Source organism: Tiliqua scincoides, chromosome 1 (assembly GCF_035046505.1).
Source record: "Tiliqua scincoides isolate rTilSci1 chromosome 1, rTilSci1.hap2, whole genome shotgun sequence".
Classification (NCBI taxonomy): domain Eukaryota; kingdom Metazoa; phylum Chordata; class Lepidosauria; order Squamata; family Scincidae; genus Tiliqua; species Tiliqua scincoides.
In genome coordinates, this window is record NC_089821.1 from 198,743,228 (window position 1) to 198,758,645 (window position 15,418).

The 15,418-nt window shown below is 42.2% G+C and overlaps 1 protein-coding gene across 1 annotated transcript; it reads right to left on the reverse strand.

Annotated features, from left to right (window-relative positions):
• Window positions 1-5,435: 5,435 nt before the first annotated feature.
• LOC136635928 (amine sulfotransferase-like) lies at window positions 5,436-12,710 on the reverse strand. Its single transcript, XM_066611003.1, has 6 exons — window positions 12,569-12,710; window positions 11,221-11,429; window positions 8,511-8,637; window positions 7,739-7,833; window positions 6,659-6,839; window positions 5,436-5,679 (listed from the first exon to the last, which is right to left on the reverse strand). Exons 1-6 carry the CDS (start codon window positions 12,708-12,710, stop codon window positions 5,555-5,557), a joined length of 879 nt encoding a protein of 292 aa, XP_066467100.1. The 3' UTR covers window positions 5,436-5,554.
• Window positions 12,711-15,418: the final 2,708 nt, after the last annotated feature.

Below are 15,418 nucleotides of genomic sequence, written 5' to 3' on the forward strand. Positions count from 1 at the left end.
GGAGCACACCAGATAACAAGAGACCTCATCCTGGTGCCCTCCGTTGCATCTGGCATTCTGACATAACCCATTTCTAAAATCAGGAGGTTGCGCATACACATCATGGCTTGTACCCCATAATGGATTTTTCCTCCAGAAACTTGTCCAATCCCCTTTTAAAGGCATCCAGGCTAGATGCCATCACCACATCCTGTGGCAAGGAGTTCCACAGACCAACCACACGCTGCGTAAAGAAATATTTTCTTTCTTTTTTTCTCTTTTCTTTTTTTATACAGTATTTGACTATCTCAAGACCAACCCCCTTGTGTTTTTATTACTCTTGGGAGATTTTAATTCTAGGTTAGGCCCTGATAATGTAGCATTAGCTCAATATATGAACTGGGTCTTAGAAGTTTTTATCCCCCCGGAATTTCAAGGACTCAGATCTTCTATGGATCCCTCCTTTAATACCTATACTCCTTATTTGGTAGATCTTTGCCTTGAATTTAATTTGTATATTTTAAATGATTCCTTTGCAAATGACATCCCAGGCAGACTGACACACTTTTCTTATAAAGGAGCTAGTGTCCTGAATTATATCCTTACTTTCTTAGAAATTTTCCCCTTTATTTCATATTTTACTGTTGATCATCGGTCTGATAGTGATCATTTGCCAATTCTTCTGAATCTGTCTTTCACTCCTCCTTTTGAGGGGCATAACTCTTCTCCTACTTATATATCTCGCAGCCTTAGATGGTCTTCTAAATCTGGAGAGGCTTTCCAAAACTGGACCAGAACGAGGGAGGTTATGGATCTTTACTCAAAGCTATCTGCGACCCGATCGCCCTCCCTCCGTATTGCACTCTATGAGTTGCTCACTCAGTCGCTGGTTCAGTCATTGCGATCACCTCGGGCTTTGACTACACACTTTCATTCTCCTTCTTGGTTTGATGCTGAGTGTTGGATTGCCAAGAAATATGTTAGGCAATTCTTTCACTCCATATCCCGTGATCCTTCTCCAGAAATGCTTAAAGCATTTTTCCTATTAAAAAAAAACAAAACATGTGGCAGTTTCTTTGATTATAAGAAACATGTATTTGCCCCCCAAAATTGGAAACTACTTTATGACGCGATGCACTCTGACAACCATAAGCTTTTCTGGTCTTTGGTTTCACGCACTCATTCTCAGTCAAGTTACATACCCCCCTCCTTGATTTCTCCCTCCACTTGGACTACTTATTATTCCAAAGTTTTTTCTGCACTGAACCTAGATGTTAATTATCCTTTATGCCCTCCCGACTTGCCGGAATGGTCACCTGTCTCGCCTTCTGAAATTATGGAGCTCATTAGCTCCTTGAAACCTGGGAAAGCCCCCGGCCCGGATGAAATTCCAACAGAGTTTCTCACCAATAATCCTTCTTGGTGGTCTACACCTCTGTCCAATCTATTCACAATCATCAATAAATCTGGTTTAATTCCTGCTACTTGGCTAGCCTCTGTAATAGTACCAATCTTTAAAAAAGGTGACCCGGCCTCTCCTAACAACTATTGGCCAATCAATCTCCTTTCATGTATAGGGAAGTTGTATTCCAGGTATCTTTTAAACAAACATATCCTGGGCTGATTCAATAGGTCTCCCGGTCAGGGAACAAATTGGTTTCCTTCCGGGATCCTCCACAATACATCATATATTTACTCTTTCCTTTTTAGCTAGCAAGTATTCTGAGTATCATGGCACTAAACTTTATTCTGCTTTTATCGATCTCAGAGGTGCCTTTGACTCTATTGATAGGAATATTTTGTGGAGGAAACTGACTAAATGGGGGATTGACCCGTCTCCTCTTTTTGATTCAACAATTGCACTCTTCTAACACCTGTCGCATCCGATTGGATCGCTCAGGTGCCATGTCGGATAGTATACCGGTGAGCAAGGGTGTCTGACAGGGGTGTATTCTTGTTCCTTTTCTATTCAACCTTTATCTTGAATAAAGGTTGATCTTGAATAGAGGCTGATCTTCCCTCTTTTCTCCCTTCCTCAGGAATTTCTGCTCCCTCTCTAAATGGTACCCCTATTCCGAACATTTTATATGCAGATGATGCTGTGTTACTATCTATTACCAAGCTAGGTCTTCATAGATTGCTGATCTCCTTCCAGGAATATTGTCTTCTCAATCTTTTGTCAATCAATTCTGAAAAAACACCTAGTTTTTTTCCAAATCCTGGGCCCCATGCCCCTGGAGGATTGATAACTTAATATTCCAACAAGTTAAATCCTTCAGATACTTAGGAATTATTTTTCATTATCGACATTCTTGGTTGTACCATCATAGATCTGCTATCTCAAAACGCGATTGCCCGATTCCATTTTTATAAGGGCAACCAGTACATCCCTGCTGCCATTCATGCTCTCCAAATTCAAGCTTTTCCTCAATTACTTTATGGAGTAGCTGTTTGGATTGAAGCAGCTAATCAGGAGATAGTAACTGCTAAATTTTTGAGAAGAATTCTTGGAGTTCCAAACTTAATTAGGCTGTCCACTATGATTTTGGAATTGGGTATTCATCTCCCCACTACTGTAGCTTGGACTTCCACTTTTAAGTTTTGGCTTAGACTCCATCTTAATATCCTCCCGAATTCTATTCTCTTAGATCTATTAAAAGACTCTTTTTCATCCAACTGGTTTAAACTCATTGATGCCAAACTATCTTCTTTGGATCTTTCTCTGAACTCTTAGCTGATTTGGACCTTCAAAAAGCGCATCATCTCATTAAACTCAAACTTTGGGAGCAAGAATACGCAATTTTACTGTCTAGCTTAAATCCGACCTGCTCACCTCTCTTTTTTGGTTTGTCCCCTTCTCTTGGCCATCCTGCGAACTATTTTACCCAACTTACTAACCCTAGTAAAAGATGGGCTTTTATGCTGGCGAGACGGAATATCTTTCCGTTGGCATTACACCAAGGGAGATTTTCTAAAACTCCTCGTCTAAATAGATTATGTTTATTTTGTTCAGTTGAACCAGATACTCTGGATCATATCCTTCTTCGGTGTACTGCTCTTCACAACCACAGGTCTCACTTACTTGATTCTTTTCTTTCTTCTCTTCCTGTTTCCCTTGTTGATCCTTTCCCAATTCTTCTCAGTGGTTACTCCCCTCCTATTACCAACTTGGTGGCGGAATTTCTAGCGGTAGTCTCCAAGGCCAAAGTCTGAAGTTAACATCTTTAAAGCTGTTCTATTTTACTATGTTATTTATTTTCGGTAAACTTTTAATATGCCAATAAAGGTATTGAAGTGTGTGAGTTGCCAACCCAACTTGCTTTTGCTCCAAGGACTGGTGAGAGCAAAACTGTCAGAGTTCAAAATGCCACCGTTTTCTAAAACACAGCCTCAGCCTCCAATTTGAATTGCAGTTCAATGCTTGATAACTAGAGGTGTCTGTTTCCTGTGTGTAGGGCAGGATTACAGCCTAAGGCCGCAATCCTAATCCACTTTCCAGCACTGACATAAGGGCAATGCAGCTCCAAGGTATGGGAACAAACATTGCCCTAACTTGAGGAGGCCTCCGTGACTGCCTCCCAACCACAGAATGCAGCACATGCCCCACTGGTACAACTCTGCCAATGCTGGAAATTTGGTTAGGATTGTGCCCTTAGTCTTCCTGACCACAATGGGCTTACTTCTGAGTAAATAGCACCATTTTCAAATACCTCTTCTGAAAACGTTTATTATGTTAGTATAAGCAGAACTGAGGGAATCAATTATGCACAGTAAAGCTGAGTTTTGTTAATAACTTTACCACAAGGAAAAAATGGCAGCCATTGTTACACTGGCTGAAAGAGAAGAGAGGAAAAAGAAATTAAGGAGAGGTCTTGTCAAAATAGGAAAGAGCAACCCACAAACCTTTAAATTAGCAACAAGACATGTATTGGTTCCTCCCACTGATGGACCTACTACTATATATACTGTGTGGCTCGGTTCACAGGCTGTCATTCTACCAGCAGTTAATCAGTGTACATTGATCAGGCATTTAATATTTTGACATTCATGACCAAAGTGCCCCCATTTTTGTGAACCCTGAACTCTCTGATTTTTTTGTAAACCAGTTTCTGGTAGTTTTGCATAAAGTTTTGCATAAAGGCAGGATTGCAAAATGCCTGCATGTAGGTATGGCCCTGCCAGAAGTGTGTTTCTAGGCTACAAGGAGAGCTGAAGAGGAAACTGGCAGATCTTGAGACACGGCTGTTGCAAAAACTTGTAAGCTCTGCAGACGTGAGGTCAGGATGGGAGGGAGGCGAGGGGTGGCTGAGAAAGTGTGACCTTCAACTTCTCTTTGTGATAGCATGGAATAAATCCATTTTTGACCACTCCAGAAGACCCCAATCTCCAGAGAACCAATATGATAAGGCCAGACAAGAAGTCAATGAGAGATGGTACAATGAAAGGCCTCATCCAAAGGTTGAAGAGATAAGGTACTGAAGCTGGCAGACATCCATAGTTACTGGTTTTCTCTTGCTCTGAAACAGCAATTCCATCATGTGCAAAACAATCAGTTTGCCTCAGTAAATATGAGTGAGAACGTGGAAGACAAGAGTGTATGAATGAACGGAGAACACTTTTCATCTTGTTCTCCAAGTTGAAGTTGCACGATCATTTCAATGTCGCAACATGATTCTCTGGCTGCAGGGTATGTGTGAGATGAGATAATGAGTAGGGCGCTAGGACGTGGTTGTATTAATAGCTTAGCTTGCCATTTTCTTTGCTGAGATGTACTCAATAAAGCTTTCTTTAAAGTTGGTAATGACAGATGACTGTCTAAGCCAGTTTCCCTTTCCATTGTTACATGATACTGTTACATGGTTTATTGTATATTCATAAGCGGTAGTCACTTTGCAATTGCCTGTTTTCCATCAGATTAAAGGCCAGGGAAGTGTTTGTTAATTTGGTTAAAGATATGCTAGAGTAGCATTTGTCCGAGTATTGTTGGTCATTCACCATTCAAAATAAAGAGCAGAAGTAACAGTGTGCAAGCTGCCCGGCCTCCCTACTCATATATTGGCACTAAATGGGCACATGTCCCCATTGCCCTCTGAAAGTCAACTTCTGGCTACCCTTAGGAGATAAGACAAACCTGAAGAAGGAAAATGCTAGAACCTCTCACTCAACATGCTCAAGTGTTCCAAAAGGCAAAACTACAGAATAAACAAGTTAATTAACACAGAAAGATATGTGATACTTATGAGCATCAAACAGAAAGCACTGGATGAAGTTATTAAACTTGCTGACCCTGGGCCAGTGGCTTTCTGTCAGCTAAAGCCACCCAATCCCTCACCCCACTGCAAACCCCAGATTTCTTGTGAGAAGACACAAATGTGTAGGAATCCCATGGATGCTGCCCAGACAAAGGGCAGTTTACCTACATGGTAGTACAACATTTAGAAAGCAATTCCCCATGATCCAGAATTTGATGTCACACAGCTCTGGCTAGGATTTCAGTGATCTTTCTTTTGAACAAGTACAGATTAAATGTACACACTGCATACATAAATGTTCCTCTTTCCAGCAGAGGGAAGGCTCATAATTCATCATTGATATCCCAGCAAAACTTGAAGGGCAGCTTCTCCATCCTCTCCTTGAAAACACTGTCGAACCGTTCACTCTGGGCTACAGTCATTGTGTTTTTCCAGTCTCCAATAGTACCTGGCCCAGAAGCAGAGAAAGAGAGAGAATAGCTGTGTTCACGTGGATATCTAGAACTTCTATACTTGAAGGGGAGGGGAGGGAAATGCCAACATAGTGTCAAATAAAAGCACATAGTGTTTAAATCAAAGCAGTGTTCATGAGGAAATGTTTCCAGGCTGCTGGCTAAGACACAGGAAATTCTGTTGCTCAATTATCAAGGATGAAGCTTAGGGTTACTGACACAAGATCAAAATAGGAATACTTTCACAGGTGGCATAAAAAGAGCCCCCAAAATAGTAGTGTTTGGATTTAATTTAGTACGATCCTGGTACCTCCTGGTACCTTCCCTAGGGTGCTGGGCTTTTCTCCTTACCACTGGAGGTAGGGTATGCCCTCTAGGAGGGATTAGATCCAAGTCAATACAATACCACCTTTTCTAACTGTCTCCTTCCTTGCCAGCTCAGGGACTCAGAGGAGATGTAGCTTGTGCCTCAACAATGCTCGAGTTACTACAGCCCCTGCCACTTCCTAAGGAGTCCTTTACAATAGTCCAGTTCTCCAGCCATGGAATAGGAAGAGAAAAAGAGAGTTGTCTGCTCAAGGTATTAACATTTCAGCTGCTCTTCCTGTCCCCAGCGGTTTTCCTGTCAGCTGCTCTTCCTGTCCCCATGATTCTCTGGACACTTCTAACCTACAACTCCATTGATTTTCCAATTGCTGATGCATCCTGTTCTAGCATGAACCCCAGGTATCTGGGTACTGCATGGGAACAGAGGGCTGCCAAATCTGAGGCTGAGCCAAAAGAAGTAAAGGAGTTGGCCAATTCTCTGGCAGCTACCACCACTTCTTCCTTCACAGTCCCCACGTGCAACCTTGTTCAATTTAACAGAGAAGCCTCACAATAATTCCAATGTTGTTCATCTTGTTGGAATATGGGACTAGTGTTGGCTCTGTAATGACTGGGCAGTACTTCATATCTGAACCTGCATTCATTCACCTTTGCGAAGAAAGCGTCCTTTGCTTAAATCAATTAAATCAGAACCAAAGTGCTCATAGTTGCTTCTGTGATCCTGTCTCATTTTATCAAATGTAGCCTTGTCCACAACCTCGTCCACACACTCTTCAGACAGCCTCTTTCCCAAGAAGTTGCATATTTTCAATATCGTGCCTCGCAGATCCTGAAATTGGACAAAGTCTTGAAGGCAAATAATCTGCAATAGGGTATCATAGCCTAATAGCCTAACATCATAGGACAAGAAAGAAAATGATCACTATTTCAGAGACTGGGAATCAATTGTCCCTGAACTTTGCTCACTTCTTTGATGTCAGTTCTATAATGTAACATTCTCCATTTGGTGGTAGAGGTGAGGGGGGCACCAAATTGCCTCTGCATTCATATGGATTACTTCCTTACATTTTCTAACTGCTTTAATGTTCTGGGATCCAAACAATCATGAAGACTTTGAATAAGGCTTGATGAAAGGCCAAAATAAAGGTGGTTTTTGTGTGTTGTTTAGAATGAAGCAAAGAACCCTATACTACCTAATTCTTCAGGTGTTGATGCACCTGTGCCAACGGGGGGCACACTGAAATTCCTGGGGGGGGTGTGTTTCAGGTCTCAGAGGTCTCCTTAATTAAGGGAACATTTTTCCCCTTGCCCCAGGAAATCCTCTGCTGCCTTGACAGGTCTACTCAGACCCGTGCAAGCTAATTTGCCAGAGAAAATCTGAATGGACCTGCGTAGATGGATCAAGACCTAGAAGGGGGATATGCAATTGGTGGCACAGCTGCCACCAGTACTGCCCCATTCCTGGTGTTCACATGTGCATGCATGCGCACATGCACACACACACACCAGTCTTCACCCTGTACTTTTCATCCCCATGACAATGCATCCATGTTGGCATTCCCTCGGTGGCTGCATCATGCAGGTACGGCTGTTTGCCTGTTGTGGCCACACTTTATGGCGTGTCACTGCTTGCGATGACTGTAAAGCACTCGGCATTACTAGAACATGTGTTCGGAACACACAGAGGCCCAATCGGGTTGTGCTATAAATAACTGTGCCATGTCTTACCTTCTTCATTTCTTCATATGTGAGGAAGAGGATATTGAAGTCATTCCTGTGAGCATACCAGCCTTCGATGTGGTCCAACCATGAATTAAATATTACTGGTAGGAGATAAATAGTTTGGTATAAAACTTAGTGTCGATCTAAAGGCAAATAGGTGCAGTTACAGGCTTTGATGTAAGTTGGAGAATTCAAATTTCTCTCAGTCGTTCTGATGCCTGAGCTCCCCACACCTAATGCCCAGCAGCTGTAATTTGGGATTAAAAATACTGATCTACCTACAAGATATTTTGAAGGACATCTAAGGACTTTGGAGATGATGCATGTGCAGTGCTTTGAAGACATGGAATGGATGGTGATAAACTGAAAGAAACTGCCATCATTTCAGGCAGCCTTAATCGTGATAGCTAGACTGATGTGTCCACTTAGGACAGCTGAACACGTTGTGCAGCCTCATGATTTACTGACAACTGAAAGGAAGACTGCTCAGAAAAAGGAAATGGGTGAAAATTGAACCATGTCTTTCTAGGAATAGATGCATATCAAAGAACATATACAAGTGAATATGTCAGTTGGACAAACTGCACAGCATAGAGATAAATCTTTCTGCAGTCCACTGGACAGCACTCCTCCTGATCAGTTTACGGGTTCCTCAGAAATAAGTGCTCAAGGACAAATTAACTCTGGCAAAATCATCTATGGTCCTTTCTCTTTCTCAAAGGAGAAAGCAAGCAGAGGAACAACTGAGCTTCGTCATGCAGTAGCCAACAATTCTTACCTTTCCCTTCTAAAAATCTGTCCATGAAAGTATCAAAGTCTTCTACTTCTTCCAATTTCTTTGAAAATTTGGAAAAATGATAATAGGAGACCAAGACATCCTTTGGGTTTCTGGCCACATAAATAAGCTGCAGGAATTAAAAATATATATATTCTAATCACCATACTTTTATATTAGTCAAAATCAGAGATTGGGGGAAAAAATTTTCCCTAAGAATTGTGCTCTTATGTCCTTGGTACTTCTGATGCTGTCCTCAGGATGCTTTATAGCCCTGGTGACCTGTTGTCTCTCAGCATTATCACAAGACACACGTCAGAGGCTTTAACTCTGGAAAAGAAACTGCTTTCCTATCTTGTTTCAATTCTCCTTCTTCCTCACTTGACTATGACCGTCTTTTCTGGTTAGAGAAGATCTCACTCAGGTCACTGTTCTCACATTTACAAATCTCTCCTCAGTCCTTCAAAACTTGATTGGCAAAGGGCCCAATCCTATCCAACTTCATAAGGCCAGTGAAGCCGCAGTGTGACCCTATGGTAACAAAAGAAACATTCCATTACCTTGAGAGGCATCCATAACTGTCCCCCACTGCAGGATGCAGCGCTTGCCCCATTGGTGTGGCTGCATCAGAGCTGGAAAGTTGGATAGGATTGGATTGCACCCAATGGCACCTCATTGCACCAGTATATACTGTTCCAGTTCTCCCTGATTTGGTCAACGCCTTTGTGACTCTTGGATTTCCCATAATCTGCTTTTTTGCAACTGCCTTCTCCATTTCACGATTTACTTCCATTCAGTGGCACAGATAATGATTGTGCAGCCCGGTGCCAAGTTCAAAATATTGCCCTGGAAGTGATGTCACAACTGGAAATGACATCACGCCCAGGCTTTTTAAAAAGTGAAAACTGGGAGGAACCCACCTCCTCCATCCAGCAGCTCACAACCCACTTTCTCTGCTGCTTCCCCCCCGATCAGTGGCATAGCTAAGGCATATATCTGCTACGTGGGGTCAAATAAGATTTTGTAGCCCCCCCCCGAATGACAAAATCAAATGTTATTATGTAAATAAAAAAAAGTTATTGGTTCCAGCTGTATCATAATAACATCTCATTGGAACTCAGAACAATCTCATAGGTCACTTTGGAGTTAAGCAAATCCACTTTTTTCCACAAGGCAGTTATGTTTTCATTTTCTGGTTAATTGGCCATAACTTTTGATAGAATACAGATATCCCAGTGCTGTTTGTTTCACTGCATTCCACATTAAATTACCTTTCCAATGATATATAACATGATGGTATTATTCATACATACCAAGATTTTCACAATTTTGATCACTAGTGTCAAGCTCAGCTTGTTGCCCCTCTAAGCTTGCTGCCCAGTGAAAGTGCCACCCCCTGCACCTTCTTAGCTACGCCACTGCTTCCATTGAGAGAGCCAATAAATACTATCATTGAACACCAGAAGAGCTGTGCTCCTATAGGATTCTGCTCTGGAAAATATGCATTTAGGAATCATTCAGGCCGGACAAATGGCATGGCTCATATTGATGCTAGCCAAACAACCTGTTCAAAAACAGCATGTTGTACAGTCCTTTTGAACAGTCCTTTCAAATTCTACCATTTTGGGATGCTGGGGGACAAATTGCTAGAGCTCCTATTTTTGTCCATTTTTCCCCCATGGGACTTTCCACGGAATGGTAGCACATCATTTTAGCCTTCGCCCTGATACATCTTGTGCATCTTTTGTACATCTAGAGATTTTGTACATCTAGAGATTTATTATGAAAGTGAGTAAAATAGATAAACCAGCAGATATCCCTCTCATGCTGAAATGGTACAGCCCTGGAGAATTGTATAACATAGTTTTTTTTAGTCCCTGACAAACTGGAAACTATCTATTGACCCAATTAAAAGACTTTCCCCCCCATTCTATTGACCACCAGTTACATGATGCGACCATGCACAGCATGCTATGGTGAGCGCAACCAGGGAGACACCTCCAGGTAAGAGAACTTGTCCCTTACATCCGGGTAGACACCCTGGTGGACTTGGACCTATGCCAGCTCTCTAGCTGCTCTACATCCAAGAGAGTAAGGAGGTCACAGGGCTAAATTTGGGGGGATAGGATCTGGAGTCTGCGTATGCCACTGTGATGCTCCCCCTCCAGCCTGCTCCCCGCCTCATGCTCTCCCCTGAACTACTGAGTTACTCCCCCTGCCCTTCCCTCTCCCCTCTGGCTATGACTCCACTGTCTTAGCAGGACTGGTGTAGCTCCTAGAGCCCCTGCCACACATGCCTCTCTGCTTGCCATGTGTGGTGGCAGCTGGGGAGGACAAGACAGTGGCTGGCATTTTGTGTAGATGTGAAACAGGTTGCGCTACTTAAAGCAGTTGCACCAGTGCAAGTTTTATCAAAGCCATGCTGCAGCAGGAACAGGTGAATTACTGTGCCCAAAGCAGCCCTATGCCCAAGGCTGATGAGACATCCACTACAACTCTGACCACTACGGAACTTTGAAAGGACAAGCACTGCGCCCAAACTACATATTTAGGGCAATGTGTGAGTTCTCCTTAGTTAAGAGTCTTTCATTCATACCAAAACGGAAAAGAAAGGGAGAAAAATAACATGAAATACTATCAATGGAACTGAAATGTTATGTTAGAAGAACAGAGAACAACAATTTAAATTTATAGAATTAGTGGCAGGACCTACTTTTGGTCTTCCACTCCGCAACCCCTTTGGAACTAAAAAGTAGGGCAAATGAGTAGAAAAGAGACGAGGCGATGGCAGACTGATGTAATCTAACTTGTTGATATTGTATTCCAGCCATGGTACTCGGTCTATTAAGTTTGTGTTTTCAGTTCCATCTCGATGACCTTCATGATAAATCAAGCTCAAAATTTGTTGAGTCCATACAGTGCCTGTAATGAGAATATCATTCAGCTTATTTCAAACAATTGATGTAGAGGGTGCTTTAAGGAGAAACAGAAACCAAAGCAGGTGCTTCTTTGCTCCAAAGAGCCAACAGTCTAAGCTAAAGTAGTGAAGGACACAACACAAGGAGATGGACAGCAAGCCAAGTCAGCACAGTCCCCTCTCACAGGTGACCGCCTGAGGCAGTACGGTATGGCACAGAGCTCTACCCTCTCAGCTTCACTCAGCACTAATTTCCTTCCTTGCCCACTTTCCAGCTCCACTCACTGCTCTTCCGCACAGCAGCACATGTGGATGCCCCCTGACCCTGCAGTGCAGTGGCAGTGGCTGCAGTGATGACAGTTAAACAGGGCCCTGACGAGAGGCAGCTGGTGGTGACACGACAGAGGGGAGAGGGAGGAACAGAACAAAGAGAGGGCAGGCAGCAGAAGGTGCATGTGGGCAGAGACAGGAGAGGTGGCAGGGGACAGGCCAGTTGGGTGCTGCCTAGGGTGCCATGGCACAGCTTGGCATGCCATGCCCTCCACTTGAGGCAACCACTTCGCCTCGCTATGGAAGGGTCCGACCTGAAGGCAAGAGTAGTAAAGGCCGAATGTCAGCAGCTGAAGTAAACATGTCCTTAGGTGTCGGTTCAGGGGTGAATGAAGAGGGCTACAGCCCAAACTTGGTCAAAATTGTCATGTTGAGGCAGGAGCTGCACCTCAAGAAGTATGCCCATTCGAAAACATTGTTGTATTCCAATATGGGGTGGTACTAATAATAATATAATAAAGTGAAATAGTGTCATGCGCCACATTATCCACAATGGAAGTAGAAACGATAGAAGAAGAATGTGAATTATCAGCCCAAAGTACTTTGATCAGCTGATTCACATCAAAGGTATTTCTTCCAAGTTTTGGAAGTAGCCTGTGGTTAGGACTGAAAAGATCCATGATGGGCTTTGATATGGTAGGACTCTGGCAGGGTTGCTACATTTCTCTTTGTGTTGCTTCAGCTCGGACTCACATAAAACGGTGACTAAAGAAATCATTGTCTGAAAGTTCTCACAGAATGGCTACAGAAAGTTAATACAGAAGGCGTTTATTACAGAAACAAAGAGAAGTCTGACTTACGCTTCCAGTCTTACCTGATTTGGGATATGTGACTAGGAACACATCGCTGTCTCTGATTTCAAAATCCTCCAGTGTATCTAGGTATTCAGGTGTAACCAGGTCTGGTATGAAATAAATCCCCTTGTATTTGAACAGGTACTTCTCTGATGGCTCCATCACTAACACCACTGGTACAGTGATACAAGGGTGACAACTGTTCCTAGCATTATGAATTATGGTAGAATGAGTATTAACAAAGAGCATGTATAAAAATCATTCTCCCTTGATATTGAGGCATTCAATGTTCCTTCTCAGTGTCAACCAAGTGCTGAAAATGGATTAACCAGAATGCAAACATCAATGCTATCTGTTTCACTTCAAGGGCTTGCTGTAATTGATCATGTAGCTCTTGAGGTTCTTAAACTTTGGTCAAAGAATGATTCACATGATTTTGTGGACTTGTTTCATTTTGAGAGGGGGGTCGGGAGTGTTTCATTTGCACCAAAGCCCATGAAACCACACACTGCCTTCTTACCACTATCTTTAGGCTAAAAGACTAACCTGTTTTGGATCCTCTCTACATCATTTGAGGATGGGATACCTTTTGCACTACATTTTCAAATAATACCACTTCCAACATTAGTGACAAATCTTCATGGATCATAAATACAGAGTGCCATTAATCCTGATAATCATGTAAGATATTTTCCAGTTATTATTTAAGGCTGCAGTTCTATGCACACTTTCTCCAGAGAAGTCCCATTGAACACAATATGGCTTACTTCTGAGTAGACATGCATAGAATTGTTTTCTAAATCAGCAAGATTATTTATTGAGAGATGCAAGGTGATAGTAAACATTCTAGGTACAGTCCCAGAGACTCATCTAAACAGCAACAATATTCCATTTCTTTTTCCAGGAAGTAATCAAGTCCATAATGGAGGAATTAGTTTGTTCTCAAAGAATAACCATGTCATGCTGTTGTAGCAAAAATGTAAGACTTCTGGCACCATAAAACCAGTACAGCATACTTTAATGTGAACAACTTTTCATGTTGCCTTGAAAGATTCTGTCACAAGATTTTCTGTCATTATAATTCAGTAAAACTCTTTCTGCACTAATATGTTTTGATGGGACATGCTGATAGAGATAATGCTTACCTTCCAAGAGCTCCTTTAAACCGGTCAGAGAAACTTCTTTTGTTTCCTGGAATTTTCTAATCAGTCTATGGATCCTGACATTCAGATCCTCAAACACAGGAACTTATTTCTGGTACTTTCTGACTTGATGGACCCTTTATACACCATCAGATATTTGTAGGTAGTTCCTTAGTAAATCATTGATGCAAATTGATTCTAGTGCAAACACTTGAAATTAATGCAGGCCCTATGATGCAACCTGTTTACATGTACCTGATAAGTTTGTACAATTCATGCTGCTGAGCTGTATCAAGAATGTCATGTGCCTTTTTCTTGCTCACACTTGGAATCAAATTGTTCAAAATATGATGTGTAGAAGGCACGTCCAGGAGTGCAATCCTGTGTGCCTCTACTCTGAAGATCTATTGTGCTCAATAGAACTTACTCTCAGGCAAGTGCTGGACTACTATAGAATTACAGTCTAAATTAGACAAAAGAGAGTCAGACACTGTACAATGTGCTATGTGTACCCGGAACCCGGAATGTCTCCCTGCCGCCTTCTCCCCACCCTCCCCAGACCCTTGCATCGGCTGACACAAGTCCCCCCTTTCAAGTCAGTGCGGACGCTGGATTCAGCCTCCACAGGCCGGCATGTGTCCCTGTGCTGGTCCAGCCGACTCTCGAGGAGGTGCAAATGTGCTTTTACATGCTTTATTGCTTTACGGCAATATTGTTCAAATATTGAACAATTTGATTCCAAGTGTGAGCAAGAAAAAGGCACATGACATTCTTGACACAGCTCAGTAGCATGTATCATACAGACTTGTCAGATGTGTAAAATGGTTGCATCACAGTGCCTGCATTAATTTCAAGTGTTTGCACTAGAATCAGTTTGCAAACTGCATCTTATTCAATGATTTATTAAGGAACTGTCTTCAATTCAAATATCTGAATGGTGTGTAAAGGGCCCATAAAGTGGGTATAAAGGGTTAGGGTATAAAGTGTGATAAAAGAATATTTGGATGAGTTACATTACATCTTCAAAAGTTGGTATGGAACTTGTCATCTGAAAAATGATTGTAGTCCCAGGGATTTCTTCCTGGACAGAAGTGTCCATGTGAACACTTTGCTATAGAAACCTTCTATATTGCTCAGAGTTCTATAACTGTGACCACACATCTAATAAGATCTATAGAGACACAATATAAGACACTATCTAGTACAGTTACAACTAATGATGTACCCCACATTATCCATCCAGTGCAGGAATCCCAGAAGGGTTTCCCTTTAAATTCAGCCTTTAAATTAGAATTCAGTTTTGTTCACTGACAAGAAGCATGCCAGGTGAAGACCTGCATTTGAACCTCCACATTTTTTAACAGTTATTTAAACCGGATTTATTCTGTCTTTCCACCCAAATGAATTCATTTGTCAATGAAGCTTGCTGACCATGGCCAGTCGCTATCTGTCAGCCTAAGCTACACAACACCTCACCCCAATTGCACCTCACCCCAGATTTCCTATAAGAAGAAGATACAAGTGTGTAGGAAGTTATAGATGCTGACCTGATTTCTCCAAGCAATGGGCAGGGTACCTAAAGGATAACACTCTATTCAGATAATAATTCCCCATGTTTCAGAATTTGGACCCACATTGCTCTAGCTGGGATTTCAGTCATCTTTATTTTGAACAAGTATGGGTACACACTGAATATATCAATGTTCCTTTTTTGAGCTGAGGTCAGGC